Here is a 25674-nt window from a genome sequence, read left to right as displayed (position 1 = left end):
TCATAACACCTGTCACCTTAGCTCAGAAAAAGGCCACTCAGATAAATGTATCCTACACATTATATACAAATTGGATAGTATAAAAGATAGTTTAAAGTAGTTTTATCTTTTCTGTTCTGCTCTTTTCTCATTTCCTAGACCCAATGTGTTCACATGCCATACATTACATTTTCAACTTTTTCATAAAGCTTTCAGTTTTTATTGATTTCATCATAGTGATACATTTTCCATCTGCAGGTTCCAATCATACTTCTTTTGCTATAGATACAGTGAATTTCAAAAAAGGAATAAGTAATTAAGAGTTTTATAAGAAAAACAATTACAAATTTTTCTGTACTCTGACCTTAACTGGGCATATATCTGAGGAAAATGAAAACACTAATCCAAAAAGATATGTGCTCCCCAGTGTTCACAGCAGCATTGTTTACAGTTGCCAGGATATGGAGGCAACCTGGGTGTCCATCAATGGATGGTGGACAGAGAGGATGTAGTGTATGGTGCGGTGGAATGTTACTCAGCCATAAAGGAGAATGAAGTTTTGCCATTTGCAATAACATGGATGGATTTGTAGGGTATTGTTCTGGGTGGGGTGAGTCAGACAGAGAGGGACAAGTATGGTATGGTGTCACTTATGTGTGGAATCTAAAAAATAAACTAGTGAATATAACAAAACAGAAACAGACTCATGGGTATAGAAAACAGACTGGTGGTTGCCAGTGGGGAGAGGGAAGGGGGAAAGGGCAAGAAAAGGATAGGGGATTAAGAGGTACAAACTATGACATATAAAATAAATAAATGGCAAGAATATATTACACAATACAATGCAAAATATAGCTAATATTTTATAATAACTATAAATTGAATATACCCTTTAAAAATTGTGAATCACTATGTTGTACATCTGAAACAAGGAATGAAGAATGAAGATAGGAAGAAATTAGCAGTTCCAAAGAGAATAATTTGAAACATTAGATAAATTTTTGTAACCTAAATTTTCATGTACTAAGAAATAACTAATATTTTCCTTCATATAAAATGTAAATGATAAGAGTAACAATAATAAAATAGCAATAATAATGAATGAGGTAATATATGTGAATGTTCTTTGTAAAATGTAAAGATCTATCTAAAAGAATAAGTTATCTTTATTTTTTTAATCTTCTGCCGACACATTCTAACCCTTCTTGTAACAGAAAAGGCTGGGGAAATTACTCAAGGCAATAGATTTTCACAAATGCTAACAGCATCAGCCAATTTGCCAAAGCCATCAGAGTGGGAGAATGTGTTTTAATTCTTGGGTATCCACCAGTGTAATAATGACCATCAGGTAGAACAGGTGAAGTAACATATAAGCACAAAACACCTATTATGTTTACACTGACTAATCCATGAGAAGGGAGAAACAACAGATTTGCAGTACCAAGCCAATATCCCAGCATAACAATGTCTTTTATTTTACAATCCTCACCTCACCTATATCTGGCTCACAAATTCTTCCCTAGTTCTATCTGCAAAATGTAATTACTACTTCATTTGTTGTTCTAATTGCCATTTTTAACATTATTTGCATTGGTAAAATATCATCAATATAAGGAGGAAGCTTATAACCATGACTGCTATCAATGAGACCTGTGTAGTTCAATTTATCCTGAGACTCTTGTCCAACATGGCCTTGTTCCAACACATTCTTAAGTTACCTCACTACTGTGATCATTGGAATGTAAATATCCTGTAGTCTCTTCTGTTTTAGCTTGCCTCCTTCTCCTCAACGTTTGCCTGATTATTCCTCTTCCCCTGAACTTACTGACTCAACACATTCCATTTCTGGTAAATAAAACTAATACATTCCCCTTCTCCAATATTGATAGATGCAATTTTTATTAATATTACCCAACAATTATTGCTATAATATGTTTATAAAAATTTATGCAATACGTCTACAACATGTAATGTCTAATCTTAATTGTATATACAAACCTAGTAGATAAGAGAGAAACAAGTAACTTTATTACAGTGTAATAATAGAGAGGAAGTAATAAAGTTTCTGAGAGAATAATATATCAGATTATATAAAATGATACTCTTCCTTAAAATATTACTGTACTTTATTTATTCACTTGTTCAGTCAACACAATATCCATTGGGGTATGTAAGGTGAATAAGACTCCCAGGAATCTCATGGCTATTGCTAGGGATGGACAATATCAAAAATAACTATAACAAATACAGCTAAGGAAGGTCAGTGTTTTAAGAAATGCACAGAGTATGAGGGCACAAAAGAGGAGGCGCCTCTAATTCAGCCTAAGGGAATCAGGGAAAGTTTACAAGAAAAGGAAATTTCTGCATAATTAGGATTGATAATTCATAGAAATGGCAAAATATTTTAGAGGTTATGCCAAACGTAAGTTTGGATGAAATTTCTACCTTAGACCACAACATCTGCATATACAGTAACACATGCAGCAAAGACTTTCAGTTACAGAATTATTACTGATTCTATAACATAAACATACTTTTTAAAAACAATTATAAGTATTAGATTTTTTAAATGTATGTTAAGTTTACAAGAAAATAAAAATGTATATATCCAAAGGACAGAACTGGGGAACTGAAAACAATAATAATTTAAAAACAAGAGTGGACACTGTGGCTTTCCTTGAGGAGATTTGAACTAAATGTCTGAATGGGAACATGATCTTAAAGACATTGGACCAACAAGTAGCATGAAGTTGGAGCTAAGACTACCATACAAACCAGGCTATAGCTTTAGTGAGAGTGTAATTTTAGTGGCTTGCCAGGAGCTCTGTATACAAAAATAATCATAAAGATGGCCTCTCATGAGAATTTTTACACATCGTCTGCTCCCATGTAAGCTTCCTGTACAAATTTATGCACTCTGCATTTTCCAAGAGACCATAAGCTGAGATTTACAGGTATGCATGCACACATATGCACACGTGCACACACACACCAGCACCGCCACCACCACCACCACCACCACATATACAAATACACTGGGATGCTTGGCAAATGCAAAATCACTTTTGAGAAATGTTTATCCAAAGCAGGTTTCTCTAAATTCTCACAGACAGACTTTGTTAAAATGAGCTCACAATTCAAAGCTATGAAACTAACATGTTGACAATTCACCTGGAGTAAGAATTATAATCCACACAAAGGAGTGTTAAATTACCAAGGGTTTCAGGTAATAGAAATATTGGATAGAGGCTATGATATGTTTAAAATATTTAAACACATGTGGAACTACAATATTGAATAATAATAACATGTATGACAGGAGCACAATTTCTAGGTTAAAATGCTTAAATGTCCTTGTGTTATTCAGATGGAATGTGGAGATAGTTATTAAACTTAGAATTTTATGACCAAGATGGCAGTATAGGAGACCCAGGCTTCTGTCTTTCCACAAAGAACAACAATTAGGCAGCTATCCACAAATGAAAATATCCCGGAGCTCAGGAGTCCACTTACGAAGCTTCAGCAACACAACAGAGCAAAAATCTGAGAACAACCACACAGAAACGATAGGAAGAAAAGTTGCATTTTGCCCGCATCATCCCCTCCCCAAGACTGGCACTGTTTAGTGCCAAAAGGGAACTCCCAACCCAAGAGATTTCTCTTGGCCCAGAAAAGGAGAGGAGGGTGAGTGACCAGCTTCCCCAGTCTTTTAGGGAACTACACAAAGTACCCACTTTTATTTCACCCCATCCAGAGACCAGCAAAGATGAGACATCTAGAGACATCTAGGAACAAGGAAGAAGGGAAGGGGCTATCAATAACAGCCATGTGCAGGAATGACCTTGGTTCCCAGTAGCCTGCTTGTCAGAGGATCCCAGTAGGCTTCACTACTAAGGATCTCAGCAACCCTTAAAGATATCGCAGACTAGCACACCTTTTATCACTGGACCCCAGCAGACTGGTCCACAAAGGACCCAGGCAGATTTCTCTGTTGAAGAAACCAACAATCAAACAACCATCACAGATTCCTTGCCTACTTCATGGCGAAATTTTTGTCCTACAGATTTTCACATTCACAGATGCCAGTTGCCTGAATCCCTTCCTTTTCTCTTCCTTCCTCCTCCTGCCAGAACCCAAGATCAGTACTAGCAGCCAGTCCCAGCCTCTGCAGCTATGTGCATGCAAGATGCCAGCCTAGACCCCTGCAGCCAACTCCCACTACTGTGTGCACACCCATTATTAGCCCCTGTAGCCACATTAGTGCCCACCAACAAACAAGGTCCCCACACCTGTTGTGGGCCTCAATCTGGCCCTGACCTTTTTCACTGGCCTGCCCTGCAGTTGGTTGCCTGCAGCTTGTCCTAGTAGTCAAGAACCTGCACGATGCCTGCCCTGATTCCCATTACCAGCCCCCACCACCATACATGCATTTGCAGCTAGCCCATGCTGTTCCATGACTACATGCCAACAGCCAGGGCTCCAGGGGCTGCTCATGCTCCTGCAATTAGCCCTGGCTCCTTCTCTTGACCCCAGCTCTCACCACTGTGCGTGTGTATGCAGTCAGCCAAGTGTATGCACACCACTGGTTCTGGCCACCACTGCCACCTTCCCCAGTCCCTAGCTGCTGGACCTGGAGGTGCTCTTGAGAACCCCACAAGCAGCCTTAGTAGCCAATGTGAAACCCCCATAGCTCTTGCCAAGGACCATGCAGTTTTCAATGTCACAGACCGCAGCTGCCTGAGCTGACGGGACACAATGTCCCCCCAAGACCTGGAGCGCTCACACACACCCCTGCACTTGGCACTCTGTAGTATTAGACTAGGCTGGAGTCACAAAATGTTCCAGCATTCCCCAACTCACAGATAAAGAAGTCAGCCCATAAAGTCTGGAAGAGGAGATGTTTTCTTAAAATGTGCAGACACCTACCCAAGGTTACAGGGATCACAAAGAATCAGAAAAACATGACACCACCAAAGGAACATAGTAAATATCCAGTAATTGACCCCAAGGAAATGATGATCCATGAATTGCCTGACAAAGAATGCAAAATAATTGTTCTAAAGGTTCTCAGAGAGCCACAAGAGAACACAGATAAGCAATTTAAAGAAATCAAGGAAACAATACAAAAAAAAGAGAAGTACAACAAAGAGATAGAAAATATAAAAAGAACCAAACAGGAATCTTGGAGCTCAAAAATGTAATGACTGGCCGAAGGATTCAATAGAAAGCTTCAACATCAGACTCAACCAAACAAGAGAAAGAATCAATGAGCATGAAGGCACACCATTTGAAAATATCGAGTTAGAGTAACAGTAAAAAAAAAAAAGAAAATGAAGAAAACCTACAGGACTTATGAGACACCATTAAGATAAACAAACTATGAAATATGGGAGTTTTAGAAGGAGAAGAGAAGATAGGGACAGAAAGTTTGCTTAAAAAAATACTGGCTGAAAATTTCCCAGATCAGGGGCAAGATTTGTACATTTGAGATCATGGAGCTCACAGGTCACCATATTCAAGTCAAAGAGTTCTTATCCAAACACATTATAATAAAAGTAGCAAGCATTAAGAAGTTTGCCACTTATAAAAGATCCCCATAAGGCTATCAGTGAATTTCTCAGCAGAAATATTATAGGCCAGGTGAGAGTGGGAAGATATATTCAATGTGCTGAAAAAAAAAATTTCAACCAAGAATACTTTATCTGGCAAAGTTGTCCTTCAGAAATGAAGGGGAGGTAAAGGCTTTCCCAGACAAACAAAAACTGAGGGAGTTCATCACCACTAGACCTGCCTCACAAGAAATTCTGAAAGGAATTCTTCAAGCTAAAATGAAAGCATTCTAATTAATAACATGAAAATGTATGAAACTATAAGGCACACTGCTAAAAGTAACTATGTAGGCAAATTCAGAAAACTCCAATGCTGTAATATGATGTATGTTAATCACAATTCTAGTACAAAAGTTAAAGGACAAAAGTATTAAAAATAACCATAATGGATATATTATATAAAAAGATGGAAATTGTGACATCAAAATCATAAAATGAGGAGGAGTAAAAGGGTAGAGCTTTGTATGCTATTGAAGTTAAGCTGGCATTAGCTTAAAATAGACTGTTATATCTATGTTTTATGTAAGCCTTATTGTAACCATAAAGTAAAAACCCACAGTTGTTACACAAATCATAAAGAGAAGGGAATCAAAATCACTATGGAAAATGATTAATTCACAAAGACAGCAAGAGATGAAGAAAGGAGCAAAGGAATTACAAAACAGCCAGGAAACAATTATTAAGATGGCATTAAGAAATGGATAAATTCCTAGAAACATACAATCTACCAAGACAGAATCATGAAGAAATATAAAATCTGAACAGATCGATAATAAGAGATTTAATCAGTAATCAAAAACTTCCCAGCAAAGAAAAGCTCAGAACCACGTGGCTTCATGGGTGAATATTTAAAGAAGCATTAATACCAATCTTTCTCAAACTCTTCCCAAAAACTGAAGAGAAAAGAACACTCTCAAATTCATTTTACAAGGCCAGCATTACCTGACATCAAAGCCAGATAAGGACACGAAAGAAAAGAAATCTACAGGTCAATATCCCAGATAAATATAGATGCAAAAATTCTCAACAAAATACTAGCAAACTGAATGCAATCACACATTAAAAGGTTTATACACCAGGATCAAATAGGATGTATTTCAGGGATGAAAGGATAGTCCAACATCTGCAAATAAATAAAAGAAATATTATAAACCATATTAATAGAATGAAAGATAAAAATCATGATTATTTCAATAGATGCAGAAAAATATTTGACAAAATTCAACATCCTTTCATAATAAAAACTCTTAACAAAGTAAGCATAGAAAGAGTACCTTAACAAAATAAAAGTCACATATGATAAGCCCATAGCTAACATCATACTCAATGGTGAAAAGTTGAAAGATCAGGAACAAAATAAAGGTGCCCACTTTCACCACTCCTATTGAACCAAGTATTGGAAGTCCTACCTAGAGCAATTGGCAAGAAGAAGTAGTAACAGGCACCCAAATCAGAAAGGGAAAAGTAAAAATGTCTCTGTTTTCAGATGATATGCTTTCATATATAGAAAATCCTAAAGACTCCACCAAAAAACTATTAGAACTAATAAATGAATTCAGTAAAGTTTCAGGATATAAAATCACCATACCAAAATCAGTTGAGTTTCCATATACTAACAATGAACTATCTGAAAAATAAATTTTTAAAAATTTACAATAGCTTAAGAAACAATAAAATACTTTATAATAAACTTAACCAAGAAAGTGAAAGATCTGTACACAAAAAACTGTAAGATATTGATGAAAGAAATAAATGGAAGGATATACCATGCTTAAGGATTGGAAGAATTAGTATTGTTAAAATGTCCCACCACCAAGGAAATCTACAGATTTAATACAATCTCTAGCAAAATACCCATGACATTTTTCACAGAACTAAAACAAATAATCCTAAAAATTTGTATGGAACCACAAAAGACCCCCCAAACCAAAACAATTTTGAGAAAGAAAAACAAAGCTGGAGAAACCACACTTCCTGATTTCAAACTACATTACAAAGTATTGTAATTAAAACAGTATGATACTGGCATAAAAACAGACACATACAACAATGGAACAGAATCAAAAGCCCAGAAATAAACCCATATACTTAGGGTCAACTAATATTTGTCAAAGGAGCCAGGAATACTCAATGAAGAAAAATAGTCTCAATAAATGGTTTTGAAAAAACTGAATACTCACATGCAAAAGAATGAAATTGGACCCCAATCTTATGCCACTCACAAAAATTAATTCAAAATGGATAAAAGACTTAAACTGGTCATAGCAATGATTTTTTTGAATATGGTACAAAAAGCACAGGCAACAAATGCAAAAATAAACATCAAACTAAAAAGTTTCTGCACAACAAAAGAAACAATCAACAATATGAAAAGACAGCCTACATAATGAGAGAAAATATTTGCAAATAATATATCTGATAAGGAGTTAATATTCGAAATATATAAGGAACTCATACAATTTAATAACAATAATAACAATCTGATTTAAAAATTAGTAAAAGGCCTGAATTGACATTTCTTCAAAGAAGACCAACAGATACAAGAAAAGATGCTCAACATCAGAGAAATCAATCAATCTAGGAAAGGCAAATCAAAAGGACAATGAGATATCACTTCACACCTGTTAGAATGGCTATTATAAAAAAGACAAGTGATAACAAGTGTGCAAGGATGTGGAGAAAAGGGAACCTTCATAAACTGTGGGGGGAGGGGGATATAAATTGGTATAGCCACTATGAAAAACAGTATAGATATTCCTCAAAAAAATTAAAACACAGGACTACCATATGATCCAGCAATGCCACTTTGGGTATATATCCAAAGGAAGTGAAATCACCACCTCAAAGAGATATCTGTATACCCATGTGCATTTCAGCATCATTATACATCATTATTATATATTAATATACAGTAGCCAATGCATGGAAACAACATAAGTGTTCACTGATGGATGAATGAATAAAGAAAAGATATAAATAAAATATATATATTTTATTAAAAAATTTTATGAATTTTATGAATTTATATGAAGTACAATATTTTTCAGCACCAAACTGAAAGCCAGTATCTTAGACTTGAGTTCTAAAACTCTTCAAAATTTTTTTCAGTAAAGTAAAATAAAAATTAATTGAACCAGATTATCTACTACATAAAGTTTGAGAGTGGGTCCTCAACTTGCATGAAAATCAAAGGAACAGCAAAATATGAAATAAGGAAAGCACTGAGTAACTCCAGGTTATATGCCAAATGTATAGCACTTACATAAATATCTCCAAACTTTGGTGGAACACTCATGAGGTTAAGGTCCAATCCAGCAACTTGATTTATTCGGTCCCTTAAATCATAGAACTGAATTGAGTTTAAGCCTAAGATATTCATATGTTAAATTATGATGTTTCTCATAAGTTGCAGGAAAATTATAGCCAGTCACACTGTCAGAACAAGCTTTCCAGGTTGGTCAATCTACTCAGGTAATCAAATTCTAGTTTCTGGTGAGCATAGAATTAGAATTGGATGTTCTTTCTTGATAGTATTTCTTTATTAAATATTCATGAAAATAACTGGTATTTGTTACAAGAATCTGAATACTTGGTTGTGGATCAATTGTGGTATTTTACCCTCTAATCATTTTACTCTCTTATTAAATAATAAAACTACTTAACTTTATACATGCATATAGAAAATTTGTGTTCATAATATCTGCCACTTACTAATTGCCTCGTATATCCTCATAGGATAGCAGTTTTAGATACATTATCTCATATAATCCTTGGCATATTATATATTCATAGGTGAGACAAGTAATTTTCAGGAATTTAGCCAAGGTTACCTGGCTAATAAGCAAAATCACCACGATTTGAACGTACTTGCAAAGTTTGCAGTCTTTCCCCTATATCTTTTTTTTTTTAACATCTTTATTGAAGTATAATTGCTTTACAATGGTGTGTTAGTTTCTGCTTTATAACAAAGTGACTCAGCTACACGTATCCATATATCCCCATATCTCCTCCCTCTTGTGTCTCCCTCCCACCCTCCCTATCCCACCCCTCTAGGTGGTCACAAAACACCGAGCTGATCTCCCTGTGTTTTGCGGCTGTTTGCCACTAGCTATCTATTTTACTTGTGGGAGTGCATATATGTCAATGCCACTCTCTCGCTTCGTCCCAGCTTACCCTTCCCCCTCCCCGTGTGCCTAAGTCCTTCTCTATGTCTACATCTTTATTCCTGTCCTGCCCCTAGGTTCTTCAGAAATTTTTTTTTTTTAGATTCCATATATATGTGTTAGCATACGGTATTTGTTTTTCTCTTTCTAACTTACTTCACTCTATATGACACTCTCTAGGTCCATCCACCTCACTAAAAATAACTCAATTCGTTTCTTTTTATGACTGAGTAATATTCCATTGTATACATGTGCCACATCTTCTTTATCCACTCATCAGTCTCTGGACACTTAGGTTGCTTCCTTCTCCTGGCTATCGTAAATAGTGCCTCAATGAACATTGTGGTACATGACTCTTTTTGAATTCTGGTTTTCTCAGGGTATATGCCCAGTAGTGGGATTGCTGGGTCATATGGTATTCTATTTTTAGTTTTCTAAGGAACCTCCGTACTGTTCTCCATAGTGGCTGTATCAATTTACATTCCCACCAACAGTGCAAGAGTGTTCCCTTTTCTCCACACCCTCTCCAGCATTTCTTGTTTCTAGATATTTTGATGATGGCCATTCTGACCGGTGTGAGATGATATCTCATTGTAGTTTTGATTTGCATTTCTCTAATGATGAATGATGTTGAGCATCCTTTCATGTGTTTGTTGGCAAACTGTATATCTTCTTTGGAGAAATGTCTATTTAGGTCTTCTGCCCATTTTTGGATTGGGTTGTTTGTTTTTTTGATATTGAGCTGCATAAGCTGCTTGTAAATTTTGGAGATTAATCCCTTGTCAGTTGCTTCATTTGCAAATATTTTCTCCCATTCTGAGGGTTGTCTTTTCATCTTGTTTATGTTTTCCTTTGCTGTGCAAAAGCTTTTAAGTTTCATTAGGTCCCATTTGTTTATTTTTGTTTTTATTTCCATTTGTGTAGGAGGTGAGTCAAAAAGGATCTTGCTGTGATTTATGTCATAGAGTGTTCTGCTTATGTTTCACTCTAAGAGTTTGATAGTGTCTGGCCTTGCAATTAGGTCTTTAATCCATTTTGAGTTTATTTTTGTGTATGTTGCTAGGGAGTGTTCTAAATTCATTCTTTTACATGTAGCTGTCCAGTTTTCCCAACACCACTTATTGAAGAGGCTGTCTTTTCTCCATTGTATATTCTTGCCCCCTTTATCAAAGATAAGGTGACCGTATGTGTGTGGGTTGATCTCTTGGCTTCCTATCCTGTTCCATTGATCTATATTTCCATTTTTGTACCAGTAGCATACTGTCTTGATTACTGTAGCTTTGTAGTATAGTCTAAAGTCAGGGAGCCTGATGCCTCCATCTCCGTTTTTCTTTCTCAAGATTGTTTGGCTATTCGGGGTCTTTTGTGTTTCCATACAAATTGTGAAATTTTTTGTTCTAGTTCTGTGAAAAATGCCAGTGGTAATTCGATAGGGATTGCATTGAATCAGTAGATTGTTTTGGGTAATATAGTCATTTTCACAATGTTGCTTCTTCCAATCCAAGAACATGGTATATCTCTCCATCTGTTTGTATCATGTTTAATTTCTGTCATCAGTGTCTTATAGTTTTCTGCATACAGGTCTTTTGTCTCCTTAGGTAGGTTTATTTGTAGGTATTTTATTCTTTTTGTTGCAATGGTAAATGGGAGTGTCTCCTTAGTTTCTATTTCACATTTTTCATCATTAGTGTATAGGAATGCCAGATATTTCTGTGCATTAATTTTGTATCCTGCTACATTGCCAAATTCATTGATTAGCTCTAGTAGTTTTCTGGTAGCATCTTTAGGATTCTCTATGTATAGCATCATGTCATCTGCAAACATTGGCAGTTTTACTTCTTCCCTTCATATTTGGATTCCTTTTATTTCTTTTTCTTCTCTGATTGCTGTGGCTAAAGCTTCCTAAACTATGTTGAATAATAATTTTGAGGGTGGGCAACTTTGTCTTGTTCCTGATGTTAGTGGAAATGGCTTCAGTTTTTCACCATTGAGGATGATGTTGGCTGTGGGTTTGTCATATATGTCCTTTATTATGTTGAGTTAAGTTCCCTCTATGCCTACTTTCTGGAGAGTTTCTATCATAAATGGGTGTTGAATTTTGTCAAATGCTTTTTCTGCATCTACTGAGATTATCATATGGTTTTTCTCCTTCAATTTGTTAATATGGTATACCACATTGATTGATTTTTGTATACTGAAGAATCCTTGCATTCCTGGGATAAATCCCACTTCATCATGGTGTATGTTCCTTTTAATGTGCTGTTGGATTCGGTTTGCTAGTATTTTGTTGAGGATTTTTGCATCTATATTCATCAGTGATATTGGCCTATAGATTTCTCTTTTTGTGGTATATTTGTCTGGTTTTGGTATCTGGGTGGTGGTGGCCTCCTAGAATGAGTTTGGGTGTGTTCCTCCCTCTGCTATATCTTGGAACAGTTTGAGAAGGATAGGTGTTAGCTCTTCTCTAAATGTTTGATAAAATTCACCTATGAAGCCATCTGTTCCTGGGCTTTTGTTTTTTGGAAGATTTTTAATCAAAGTTTCAATTTCAGTACTTGTGATTGGTCTGTTCATATTTTCTATTTCTTCCTTGTTCAGTCTCAGAAGGTTGTGCTTTTCTTATAATTTGTCCACTGCTTCCAGGTTGTCCATTTTTTGGCCTATCGTTGCCTGTAGTAATGTCTCATGATACTTTGTATTCCTTCAGTGTCAGTTGCTACTTCTCCTTTTTCATTTCTAATTCTATTGATTTGAGTCATCTCCCTTTTTTCTTGATGAGTCTGGCTAATGGTTTATCAATTTTATCTTCTCAAAGAACCAGCTTTTAGTTTTATTGATCTTTGCTATTGTTTCCTTCATTTCTTTTCATTTATTTCTGATCAGTTCTTTATGATTTCTTTCCTTCTGTTAACTTTGGGGTTTCTTTGTTCTTCTTTCTCTAACTGCTTTAGATGTAAGGTTAGGTTGTTTATTTGAGTTGTTTTTGTTTCTTGAGGTAGGATTGTATTGCTATAAACGTATCTCTTAGAACTGCTTTTGCTGCATCACATAGGTTTTAGGTCGTCGTGTTTTCATTGTCATTTGTTTCTAGGTATTTTTTTAATTCCTCTTTGATTTCTTCAGTGATCTCTTGGTTATTTAGTAGTGTATTATTTAACCTCCATGTGCTTGTATTTCTTACAGATATTTTCCTGTAATTAATATCTAGCTTCATAGTGTTGTGGTCTGAAAAGATATTTGATATGATTTCAATTTTCTTAAATTTACCAAGGCTTGATTTGTGACCCAAGATATGATCTATCCTGGAGAATGTTCCATGAGCACTTGAGAAGAAAGTGTACTCTGTTGTTTTTGGATGGAATGTCCTATAAATATCAATTAAGTCCATCTTGTTTAATGTATCATTTAAATATTGTGTTTCCTTATTTATTTTCATTTTGGATGATCTGTCCTTTGCTGAAAGTGGGGTGTTAATGTCCCCTACTATGACCCTGTTACTGTCAATTTCCCCATTTATGGCCGTTAGTATTTGCCTTATATATTGAGGTGCTCCTATGTTGAACGCATTAATATTTACAATTGTTATATCTTCTTGGATTCATCCCCTGATCATTATGTAGTGTCCTTCTTTGTCTCTTACAACATTCTTTATTTTAAAGTCTATTTTGTCTGATATGAGAATTGCTACTGCAGCTTTCTTTTGATTTCCATTTGCATGAAATATCTTTTTCTATCCCCTCACTTTCAGTCTGTATGTTTCCCTAGGTATGAAATGGGTCTCTTGTAGACAGCATATATACAGGTCTTGTTTTTGTATCCATTCAGCCAGTCTATGTCTTTTGGTTGGAGTGTTTAATCTATTTACATTTAAGGTAATTATCAATATGTATATTCCTATTACCATTTTCTTAATTGTTTTGGTTTTGTTATTGCAGGTCCCCTCCTTCTCTTCTGTTTCCTGCCTAGAGAAGTTCCTTTACCGTTTGTTGTAAAGCTGGTTTGGTGGTGCTGAATTCTCTTAGCTTTTGCTTTTCTGAAAAGTTTTTAATTTCTCCATCGAACCTGAATGAGATCCATGCTGGGTAGAGTAATCTTAATTGTAAGTTTTTGCCTTTCATCACTTTAAATATGTCCTGCCACACCCTTCTGGCTTGCAGAGTTTCTTCTGAGAATTCAGCTGTTAACCTTAAAGGGATTACCTTGTATGTTATTTGTTGCTTTTCCTTTGCTGCTTTTAATATTTTTTCTTTGAATTTAATTTTTGATAGTTTAATATGTGTCTTGCCATGTTTTTCCATGGATTTATCCTGTATGGGACTCTCTGTACTTCCTGGACTTGATTGACTACTTCCTTTCCCACATTAGGTATGTTTTCAACTATAATCTCTTCAAATACTTTCTCAGTCATTTTCTTTTTCTCTTCTTCTTCTGGGACCCTTATAATTCAAATGTTCGTGTGTTTAATGTTCTCTCAGAGGTCTCTGAGTCTGTTCTCAAGTCTTTTCCTTCTTTTTTCTTTATTCTGTTCTGTCGTAGTTATTTCCACTATTTTATCTTACAGGTCACTTATCCATTCTTCTGCCTCAGTTATTCTGCTATTAATTCCTTCTAGAGAATTTTTAATTTCATTTATTGTGTTGTTCATCATTTTTTGTTTGCTCTTTAGTTCTTCTAGGTCCTTGTTAAACATTTCTTGTATTTTCTTCCTTCTATATCCAAGATTTTGGATCATCTTTACTATAATTATTCTGAATCGTTTTTCAGGTAGACTGCCTATTTCCTCCTCATTTGTTTGGTCTGGTGTGTTTTTACCTTGATCCTTCATCTGCTGTGTATATCTGTGTCTTCTCATTTTGCTTAACTTACTGCATTTGGGGTCTCCTTTTTGCAGGCTGCGGGTTCATAGTTCTCACTGTTTTTGGTGTCTACCCCCAGTGGCTAAGGTTGGTTCAGTGGGTTGTGTAGGCTCCTGGTAGTGGGGACTGGTGCCTGTGTTCTGGTGGATGAGGCTGGATCTTTTCTTCTGGTGGGCAGTACCGTGTCCGGTGCTGTACTTTGGTGTGTCTGTGAATTTATTATGATTTTAGGCAGCCTCTCTGCTAATGGGTGGGGTTGTGTTCCTGTCTTGCTAGTTGTTTGGCATGGATTGTCCAGCAGTGTAGCTTACTGGTCATTGAGTAGAGCTGGGTCTTAGTGTTGATATGGAGATGTCTCGGAGTGTTTTCACCAGTTGATATTACGTGGGGCCTGGAGGTCTCTGGTCAACCAATGTTTTGAACTTGGCTTTCCCACCTAAGGGGCTCAGGCCTGACACCCAGCTGGGGAACCAAGACTCTGTCAGCCACATGGCTGCTAGTGCTTGAGGATCTCCTGCAGACAGGGGGTGACTGTGGCTCACTGTGGGGACAAGGACACTGGCAGCAGAAGTTCTGGGAAGTACTACTTGGTGTGAGCCCTCCCAGTGTCTGCCATTAGCCCCACCAAAGAGCCGGGTAAGCTCCCCCTATATCTTAATGTCAATTCTATCTTAGTCTTTTTTTTTTTAATGAATGTAAACTCTGGTCCCTTAATTGGGCTTTAGTTTTTCCAGAACATGTGTGTATCTCTTACAGCACATCATCTAAAGATAACCAGTAGCAATTTATTTTCTGTTAATTGTTATCCTCTTCTGATTTAATTAAATTTCTTAGACTCTATCTCCAGTTTCAAGAGGCACAATAAAAAAGAACAAAAGAAATACCTCCAGATTTTATTAATTTATCTTATTTAATTATGCTTCATAATTTCCTAAAACCCAGATATAGAATATAGATATAAATGTTATCAGGACAGTTAATTTTTTTCAGGAGCCTATAACTGCTTTAACAAAGAAAAATCTAATTTCTTTGTTTCACAAGGAACTACTCCTAAGATAAATACCTCTAGATTATCCAACACCCTAGGCTTCATATTGTCACACTTAAAAGTCTCTAGCATAGGATTTGTCACATTATCATGGAATGTTATATATTATTTCATTTTAGTCAAATTTTTCTTAATTCAAATTGGCTTCTTGAGAAAACCCCTTGTTATCTCATTTACTGCAGGTCTTTGAGTACAAGCTTAACATTTCACTAATTGATTATACAAATAATTGCACACTTCAGTTTTACACTTTCCTTATATTATATTCCTGACATATCAACGACTCAGAGATTTTGTTTGTTTCATAAACTGTAGATGTGGAATCAACAATTTTAGAGTGTGCTAATAGTTTACTTTTGTTTGTTTGTTTGTTTCAGTCTGTTCCCAGTATTCTAGAGGAGTATTTGCCATTTTTGGACTCTATGATAAGAGGTCAGTACATACCTTGACCTCATTCTGCAGCGCCTTACACATCTCCCTCATCACACCAAGTTTCCCTACTGAGGGGGAGAGCCAGTTTGTGCTGCAGCTAAGGCCTTCCTTACGAGGAGCACTCTTGAGTCTGCTGGATCACTATGAATGGAATTGTTTTGTCTTCCTGTATGACACAGACAGGGGTAAGTCACAATTCCAAATCTACATAAGTAAAACTCTAATTTTCTATCTGAAATGACTTTGTATCACTTGTGTGAGCAAAATATTTTGATCCCTAATGTAGCTAAAATCAGAAAATGGTCAATGTGTATTCTCAGTATTTTTATCTTGACTCGGGAAAAATTTTTAATTAAATGAGCTTTAAATTCACAAGATTACTTGAGCAAACCATGCTCTTTAGTTGAAATTAAAATAGATAATTTTTTTAAATTTCCATGATGATATTTCAGGTGCAGTCATAAAATATGTATGTCCTTTACCTCAAATGCAAATTATTTCATGATTTGGAAGATTTTAAAATAGTATCAGGTTGAGGCATAACATTGAGTTTGAAATATAAAATGTTAAATGAATAATTGAAGGGTCATGATAATGAAAATAAAGATTTGGTGGTAAGGCTTCTGCTTGCTGGCAACCTTTCACTTTATCTTTACCTATCAGTCTGTAAAGATTAATAAGTGGTATGATCCATGTGTTGGAGAAACAAGGTGGATAACTAACACTAAGTTATTGGCAATCCATACAATTCTGTACAATGTTGATATACTTTGACTTTTGGTTGAAGACATAACTTAAGGAATTCCAATTTTTGTTCAGTTCTGCTTTTTATTTAGTGACCAGAATCATAGCAACATATTATGTTTCAAAATAAACATCAGGGAATCACCTGTGGGGTTTTGTTTTCAGTTCTTTTTCCTTAAAGTGTAAGATTTAGGAGCAGACAAGAAGTTATAGTAAAAGTTCAAACAGGCAACATTTCAAGAATGCTTTAATAAAAGTCTACCTGTGAAATGAGTAAAACAATAAATATAAAAACAATAAACAAACAAAATAAATCATTTGAAGATATAATTATCTTCAAAATCCAAATATTCAGAATCCTTTACTGAGACAAAAACTCATTAAATGAATTCATATTTCTCATTTATATTTACATATTTAATTAGATGGAAATGTAAGTTATATAAGATTTCACACCAATGATAGTCCGTTGCTTATATTGGCATTCTTGGTAAATTTACCATTTGGAAACAAGCTCAGAAAATTTAATATCATCAGTGTATTTTCTTCATGGTTGTAGCATACTCTAATTCTCATTTTGAAATTTGGGAGCCTATCTATATCTCATGGCATCATTTTCCAATAGCTGACAATCGAAAGCATCCTAGAGAATGTATTACAGATTAGAGAAATTATCACTCTGCTCACTTCTAACTTTTGGAAATATTCTTAAGCAAGAGGACACTGAAAATTGAATCATAATGCAAATTAAAACAACAATGAGATACTACTACATGTCTATTAGAATGGAAAAAATTTAGAACACTGACAACATCAAATGGTGGTTAGGATGTGGAGTAACAGGAAGCTTCATTCATTGTTGGGGGAATGCAGAATGGTACAGCCACTTTGTAAGACAATTTGGCGGTTCCTTTCAAAACTAGATTTACTATTACTATATGATCCAACAATCATGCTCCTTGGTATTTTCACCCAAACCACACAGAAACCTTCACACAGATGTTTATAATAGCTTTATTCATAATAGCCGAAACTTAGAAGCAACCAAGATGTAGGTGAAGGGATGATTAAACTGTGATACATTTAGACATTTAGACAATTCAGAACTGAAAAGAAATGAGCTATCAAGACATAAAAAGACATGGAGGAAACTTAAATGCATATAACTAAGTGAAAGAAGTCATTCTCAAAAGGATACATACTGTATGATTCCAACCATATGACATTCTGGAAAAGGACAAACTATGAGACGTAAAAAGATCAGTGGTTTCCAGGAGTGAAGAGGAAGAAGGGATCAATAGGTGGAGCACAGAGGATTTTTAGAGCGGTGAGACAGTTCTGTGTGATATTATAATGGTGGATGCATGTCACTACACATTTGTCCAAACCCATAGAATGTATAAAACCAAGGATGAACCCTAGTGTAAACTAAGACTTTGGGTAATAATGTACCAATGTAGGTTCATCAATTATAAAATATGAGTGTCAATTGCAAAAAAAAAAAAAAATTCCACTTCAATAAAATTGATTTTAAGTGTTTAAAAAATTGAATCATAATGTCAAGAAATATGTACTGGAATATGGATGAGATGGTTCTTCCTGTGGCTTGTTATGACACAGCTCAGTTTGCCACTTTGGGCAGAAGATCCTTATCTTACAGCATCTTGGTCTCATTGAAATACCAGTGGGACCTGTCTCACTTCTTTCCTCTGCCCTTGTGCAAACCAGTCTCTGGCAAGGAGGGGATTCTAGGCATTCATGCAACAGCCTCCCCACCAAACAGGGATTAAAATTGATGCTTTGCTTTTGCACCAGTTTGTACTTTTTAGGATCCTCACTCCTGCATAACAAGTCAGATGATCCAAACTTAGGCCACCTCCCGATACTTTTTACCATGGGATCTCTCTAGTATAAGCAGACAATACTTGGTTATTTGAAGATTCTTTCTCCTGGTTAAATTTCTGCCTCAAAGGCTTAAACTCATCATGGTACCAGAACTATTTCTTCTAATAAGGCATCCTGTAACTTTTAACCTACCTATTAACTTGCTGCACAAAAAGCCTACTTTTTCCTGTCATCACCCTAGAATTTAACTGGTTAATTTTAATCAGTTGATGTAAGTCACTCTCTAGTATTTTTTAGTTCTCTCCAATACTTACTTTGGGATGAATAGCTAGTCCTTTGAATTTCCTTCTATTATAGTAATTCAACCCAACTTCAAAGTATACACCTTTAGGGACTTCCCTGGTGGTCCAGTGATAAAGAATCCACCTTCCAGTGCAGGGAACGCAGGTTGATCCTTGGTCGGGGAACTAAGATCCCACCTGCCGCGGGGCAACTAAGCCCACGTGCCACAACTACTGAGCTCCCACGCTTCAACTAGAGAGCCCACGTGCTGCAAACTACAGAGCCCATGCTCTCTGGAGCCCACACACCACAACTAGAGAAGAGAAAACCCACATGCCACAACTAGAGAGAAGCCCACACGCCACAATGAAGAGCCCACGTCACAAAAAAGATCCTGCCTGCCTCAACGAAGATCCTGTGTGCCATAGCTAAGACCCGACGCAGACAAATAAATAAATTTTTAAAAAATCACAAAGTATACACCTTTATTCCAAGTGGTAATTGCATGAATGAAAAATACCATGTCAGGAAAATGGTCGTTTCTTATGTTCAGATGGCTCACTCTGCCATGATACTACCATTTTTCTCAATATTCTGGGTCTTACTTAAGTACTTGCAAAGGACAAGGATAATTTTCCCCCTTTGAAACTATTGTGCTCATTTTATGAATTTAGGATCACAAGCCCAATTTACCTCCTCTTAGATACAGTGTTTAAAATTATGTATCACCATCACCAACTGAGGTGTGAACCTCAGTTATGAAAGTATGATTAACTTCTGTCATAAATATAGTTGGCTAAGAGTCATCCATATTTTCATATCATGAATAATTAAAAGAACACACATCAACATTAAAGATCAGAATTTTTAAATATAATGCACAAAATGAAGTGTAAAGAAATAAGATACTATGGTACATTTTAGTACTTTTCTCTAATCCTCTACTGTGATCATGAACTGCTCATCTAAACATTTTTCCTGTTCTAAGTAGCTGACTTAATATGACCCTGAATTCCTCTATGAACTTGAGTGGAACATGACTTTCTGATGCCTCATAAATTCTTATTTTGGAATAAGTTATTTCATTGATCCACTCAATTATTTCTGAAATTTTAATCACTATAGTGATACAGTGATATCTTAAGATACAAGAGCTTCACTCTATTATAACTTTAAGTAGTGTTTTTAAATGTTGAATTGCAATCAATAAAAGGAATAATACGTTATTTCCTCTGATATAAAACCTGTGTTCTAGTCCTGGTCTGCTGTTGATGAGCTGTGTGAACCTGTTTATATTTTTGTCCACACCTGAAGAGAGGAAGGAAGGAATGAAGGAAGGGAGGGAGGGTGGAAGGGAAGAAGAGAGGGAGAGAGGGAGGGAGAGAGAGAAAGAAAGAAAGAAAGAAAGAAAGAAAGAAAGAAAGAAAGAAAGAAAGAAAGAAAGAAAGAAAGAAAGAAAGAAAGAAAGGAAGGAAGGAAGAAAGAAAGAAAGAAAGAGAGAGAAAGAAAGAGAGAGAGAAAGAAAGGGGGCGCGGGGGCAGGAGGAAGGAAAGTTGAACTGCATTTTCTTTAAGGCTCATTCAAACTACCTTTAAGGTTTCTTGATATTTTATATTCCAAATATTCTATTCCTTCCCTGGAAATTGTGGGTGGAAAACAAAAGTCGTAGGTGGCGTAAGTGATCTCTTTAGCAGTAGATGACTTCCTGATTCTGTGCATTTGACTGACCCTCAAAGAAGAAAAAAAATGTGTTCATTTATTTATTCTTTCAATGTATCCATTTATCCGTTTAGCATTTAATAAAACTTTGTTCAGTTTTCATCAGGTACTTTGATAAGTATTAATAATGCAATAATGAACAAGCCACTACTGAAAATAAATTAACTCGCTTGCTATGACTTCATTAGGAAATAGTGCACAACACTCTACTTGACAACTAGAAACTTGTCTTTCATACATAGCTTGATGTTTTTACAATTTTAATTTGGAACACAACTATTTTCCAAAAAGATCATTGCCTTTTTGGGAAAAACAATTATAAAACATCATTTAAACACAAACTTTGATAAGATTTTTGTGTTAATAAATATGATGCTCTTGAATGCTTTAAAATGTGGCTTATGTATCTACCTGAGAAACTGAATTTTAAATTTTGCTGAACTTTAATTGATTAATTTAAATAACTACATTTGCCTAAAAACTACTGTATTGGACAACATAGCATATCTAACCATAGAGCTCATCAGCAATAACATATTTCACTTTGAGTGAAATGTCCAAATCTCTTCTTGATTCATATTTTACTATGTAAGAAAATAACTTAGAGAACATCCTGCACATAATCCTTTTTATAGTAATTTTCATATTGCATTTTGTATACATTTACATATCTTTCTTCCCTTAGAAATGTAAGTCCTTCTCCAGTTATTGTTATATCTTTTTATATTTATACCTTTCATGTTTAGCATAGTAACCCCTGATAGACATACTATAAATATGAAATAAATGAATTAATCAAATGAAGTCATTGACAATAGTATCAAATAATTTTAGAGCTCTAATAACTAATCATGTAACTTATTTTTTGTTAATGGCACCATATTTTAATGAACCAAATAGTTCATAGAGTAGTCAAAATGAAAAATTCTCCTGTAGGAATGGTACTTGAACGCAATTTTATTATGATGAAGAAATGTGGAGAAGGCTGAAAAATAACGTTCTTAATTTAGACATATTAAAGTAAATATTTAGAAAAAATTTAAATAATATTTTCAGTTATATAAAATCTTGAAATTTTTTTCAAATTTAGTTAATACGTCATTTTCCTTGAGTGAAAAAGAGACATTAATTTAAATATTTATAAGTATGGTTATTTTTCAATAAATCTTTTCAAAATAACATTTTTTTACCTGTGTCTGTTGCCCAGAATTTTAAGTATTTATGATGTGTTTGAGGCGATTTCTAACACCACTGATAACAAGGTAAATTTATGATCAAGAGAAAGATGAGACATAAACCTAACATTTTTTAAAATTCTAACGATCACTCTCAGTATTTTTCAAAACTGTTATGATGACCAGCAACTTTGACCTCATGTCTAGTGTAAGCAATGGCTGACGCTGACTTTATTTTACTTAATCCTGGTTCTCTTTAACATTTACTGCTCAGTGTTTTACCTACATTAGTGCTTTCCAGGCTAATGATGTTTCACAGGTTGCTAAATATCTTGTATCCATTACCTTAATAAATATTATAACATTATGTAAGTTGTTTCTAGGAGAGATATATTTGGCAAAGCATAGAGGATAAAACTTTACTTTGGCTAGTTTGGCTTGTTTCCTTTGGTCTTTTTTTTTTTTTTTCTTTTTGGCACTATTTTTTACAAAAATATGTTCTACACATTGCACAACATATTTTGAGAAGTCTAGGAAACAATGCTGTGTATGGCATAATATGTATATGCTGCTATCCCATGCTAAAGCCAGTGCAAGTGATGAGGGGATGGAAAGAGGAGTATGTTTGCGTGGGGAGGGAAGAGATCTTCCTATTTTATTTCTGCTTTTTGGGTTTCAATGCATGCATACTTTTTATTTTTAAACTGCTTTAAATCCTTTTACAAAAAAGTTGAGATCTAAGTAATAGAAAAAGGAGTAAATGAAAGGAAGAGGCATGAGACACCTTTCAATATCTCTTTTATTTCCCCAAAACTAAACCTGTATAAATCACTCCAGAAAACTCTCCTATCTTCCTTTTGGGTTCAGTTCCAATTCTCTTCTTTATTTTTTTCTCATACTGTTTCATTTTATTGCTCTTTCCCTCTTTCTCTGCCTTCCCTCAGAACCTAGGGAGGTAGGCAAAATGAATGATTTCAGGCACACTAGGAACCTTAATCTTTCTCTCATCCATTACCAGTTATGGACTCCTAGGATCCCTTTAAACTCAAATTCATAATAATATAGAGGGATGACAGAGCAGATAACTCTAAGGAATAGAGCCTAATGACTTCAATTCACACCAAAGTAAAATTACTGATATCTGCTCCTTCTTTGAAATCCCTTTCAGATAGGGGTGGGATGGGGAAAATCAGGGGTAATTATACAACCTGTCAACTGGACTTGGAGTGCTTAGTGTCTACAGTGCTAATTACAAGCACCTTTTTTTCCTTATTCCCCCCATCTCCAATTCCTGCTTACCACACATACTGATACTCTGCTAGCACACATCTACCATTAATTGTGTCACTTAAAATGCTTCTGGACCATTTTTCTTATTAAAAACAAAATTAGAAACACAATAGCAAAACAGAGTTAATTGACATATAAGTTCAGAAGAAGTAAGAATCTTTCAGGTTCTAACCGGGTATTATCCAAGAAAGGATGAGTAATTTATCTTGAATTCTTTACAACATTAAGCCCTATTTTCAACTTATTTTCTAATTCTGAAAAAAAAAAATCTTTAAGTCTAAAACCCTCACCAGGATGAAGAAGATTTCCCTTTTTGTAAACCTAACGTGACAACTTTCAGGCAACTATCTGTTTATAGTGAACCCATTAGGATTTAGACTATATTTATAGCTCATCCAAATTTATTTGCTTGCTGACTTTTATTACATTTATGGTCAGGCTGACAATGCCAAATATTTATTTGTTACCAGTTGCCAAGTGTGAGGAAAATCCATTCCGACAGGAGGAAAGCAACACTTAACTGTATCTTTCAAGTGTATCACTGCCTTCCTGCTGGATCCAGTCCAGTGGGAGAGCAAAGGAAAATACAGGTATAAAAATAACAGTGGAGCTTCCTATAGAGATTTTAACTTGTAATTGAGGGAGAAATAGTACAGTAGTCCCCCCTTATCCATGGAGAATATGTTTCAAGACACCCAGTGGATGCCTGAAACCATGGATAGTACTGAACCCTTTATATGTTATGTTTTTACAGTGATAAAGTTTAATTTATAAATTAGGCACAGGAAGAGATTAATAACAATAACTAATAATAAAATAGAAAATTATAAACATGTACTGATATTTACTCTAAAAATATCTTACTGTAAAAATTTAATGCCTTTTCTATCTTAACTGAGCACTTACCACACACTGTGCCCATAACATTTGCAGTTTGAGGTGCAACAACAAAATGAGCACAAATTTCTATTTTCTTCTTCACACTTTCATGGATAGAAGATTCATTCTAACCATGGACCTTAGTAACCTCAGCATACTATTTTTTTTCTTTTCTTATTAAGTCAAGAACTTTCACCTTTTTACTTAAAGGAAGCACTTTATGGTTTCTCTTTGGTATATCTGGATTGCCAGAATCACTACCCTTGTGCTTTGGGGCCAAAATTAAGTAAAATAAGGGTGACTTGAACACAAGCACTGCGATACCACGAAGGTTGATCTGATAACCAAGCCGGCTACTAAGTGACTAAGGTGCAGGGTGGCTGGACAAAGGGAGGATTCACATCTCAGGCAGAATGGAGCAGGAACAGTGGGAGATTCATCACACATCTCAGAAGGGCACACAATTTAAAACATAAATTGTTTATTTCTGCACTTTTCCACTTAATATTATTGGACCATGGTTGACCAAATATTACTGAAACCATGGAGAGTGAAGCCTCGGATAACAGAGACTACTGTAATCAGGAAGAGGTAAGGCATTCTCTGCTCCCTTCAGAGCATCTCCATTGGTTGTCAGTACAATGTTTTTTCCCTGCCCTTATTATTCCAGATTCTACAGGCTGTTACCACAATGGGCTAGGAAGGTGAACAGTGTACTAAGGGTAGAGTGGATGGGATGAAGGACTATTGGTGGGTGTTTTTACAGAGAGGGTTTGTGTCTAATCCTTTTTCCCTGGTGAGAGAAGGCAAAGAGAGGTGCACATCTCTCTGTCACCTCCCACTTTCCCTGGTTATAGAATGAAAGATTTGAGGACAAATGCTGGAAGTTGTATGCTGAAAGAATGGTGAAATCTAACAAGGAGAATGAATCAGAGCAGGACTGCCAAACAAGGCAGAGATTAGCAAAGAACAATGACATGAAGCTAAAACAAGGGGACACGGAACTCACCTCCCCAAAGAACACATCAAAAATACACCTGCCTGTGGAACAATTCTCACTGCACCTAACTGGAGACTGGCAGAAAGACTTCTATACAAACAAGGTTGTAAGAAAGATCCACACAGAATCTGGTGGGAAGGGAAGAGAAGCAGTCAGGTTGGGACTTGTACCCCCAAGAAGGGACACAGAAGAGGAGAGATCCTCCCTGGGGAGTGAGGGTTCCAGCCACATATTGGACTCCCAGACCCGGGGTCTGACATGGGGAACGAGTCTGTTTGGCTGGTTGAAGGGCCAGTGGGACTAACAGGAGGGCTGTGGGGAGCCTAGACTCCACTCCTGAGGAGCACACACACACTTGCTTATTCCTGAAGCAGGGCAGAGAGGGCAGATTGAAACTGCACCAGGTCACTGGCCAGTTTCCCGTGACAACCCCTGCACGTACTTCAGCCTAAGCCAGTTGCTTAGGACACAGCTCCCCATTGGGGCGAGGGCTGCTGCAGCTGAGGGCAGAGCTCAGCTGCGAGGGACAAAGGCAGCTTAGACCCTGAGCTGCATCTGAGCAGGGCAGGGCCAGCCATGATGGCGTTTACACAGGCAGTGTATCAGAAGCGTCCTGGGGTTCCAACTATGGTGGGAACACCATAGCCCATGTG

The 25674-nt window shown here is 35.9% G+C and overlaps 1 protein-coding gene across 1 annotated transcript in view; it reads left to right on the top strand.

Annotated features, from left to right (window-relative positions):
* The window catches only part of GRIA4 (glutamate ionotropic receptor AMPA type subunit 4), a 529834-nt gene that overhangs the window by 170722 nt on the left and 333438 nt on the right, over window positions 1–25674 (top strand). Inside the window, exon 4 of the mRNA XM_036860032.1 lies at window positions 16033–16272. Within this exon, the coding sequence (XP_036715927.1) occupies window positions 16033–16272 (240 nt within the window). The remainder of the gene's footprint in view (window positions 1–16032; window positions 16273–25674) is intronic.

The sequence above is a fragment of the Balaenoptera musculus genome, chromosome 8 (assembly GCF_009873245.2).
Source record: "Balaenoptera musculus isolate JJ_BM4_2016_0621 chromosome 8, mBalMus1.pri.v3, whole genome shotgun sequence".
Taxonomy (NCBI): Eukaryota; Metazoa; Chordata; class Mammalia; order Artiodactyla; family Balaenopteridae; genus Balaenoptera; species Balaenoptera musculus.
The sequence above is the reverse complement of the archived record's forward strand: the minus strand, read 5'-3'. Positions and strand labels throughout refer to the sequence as shown.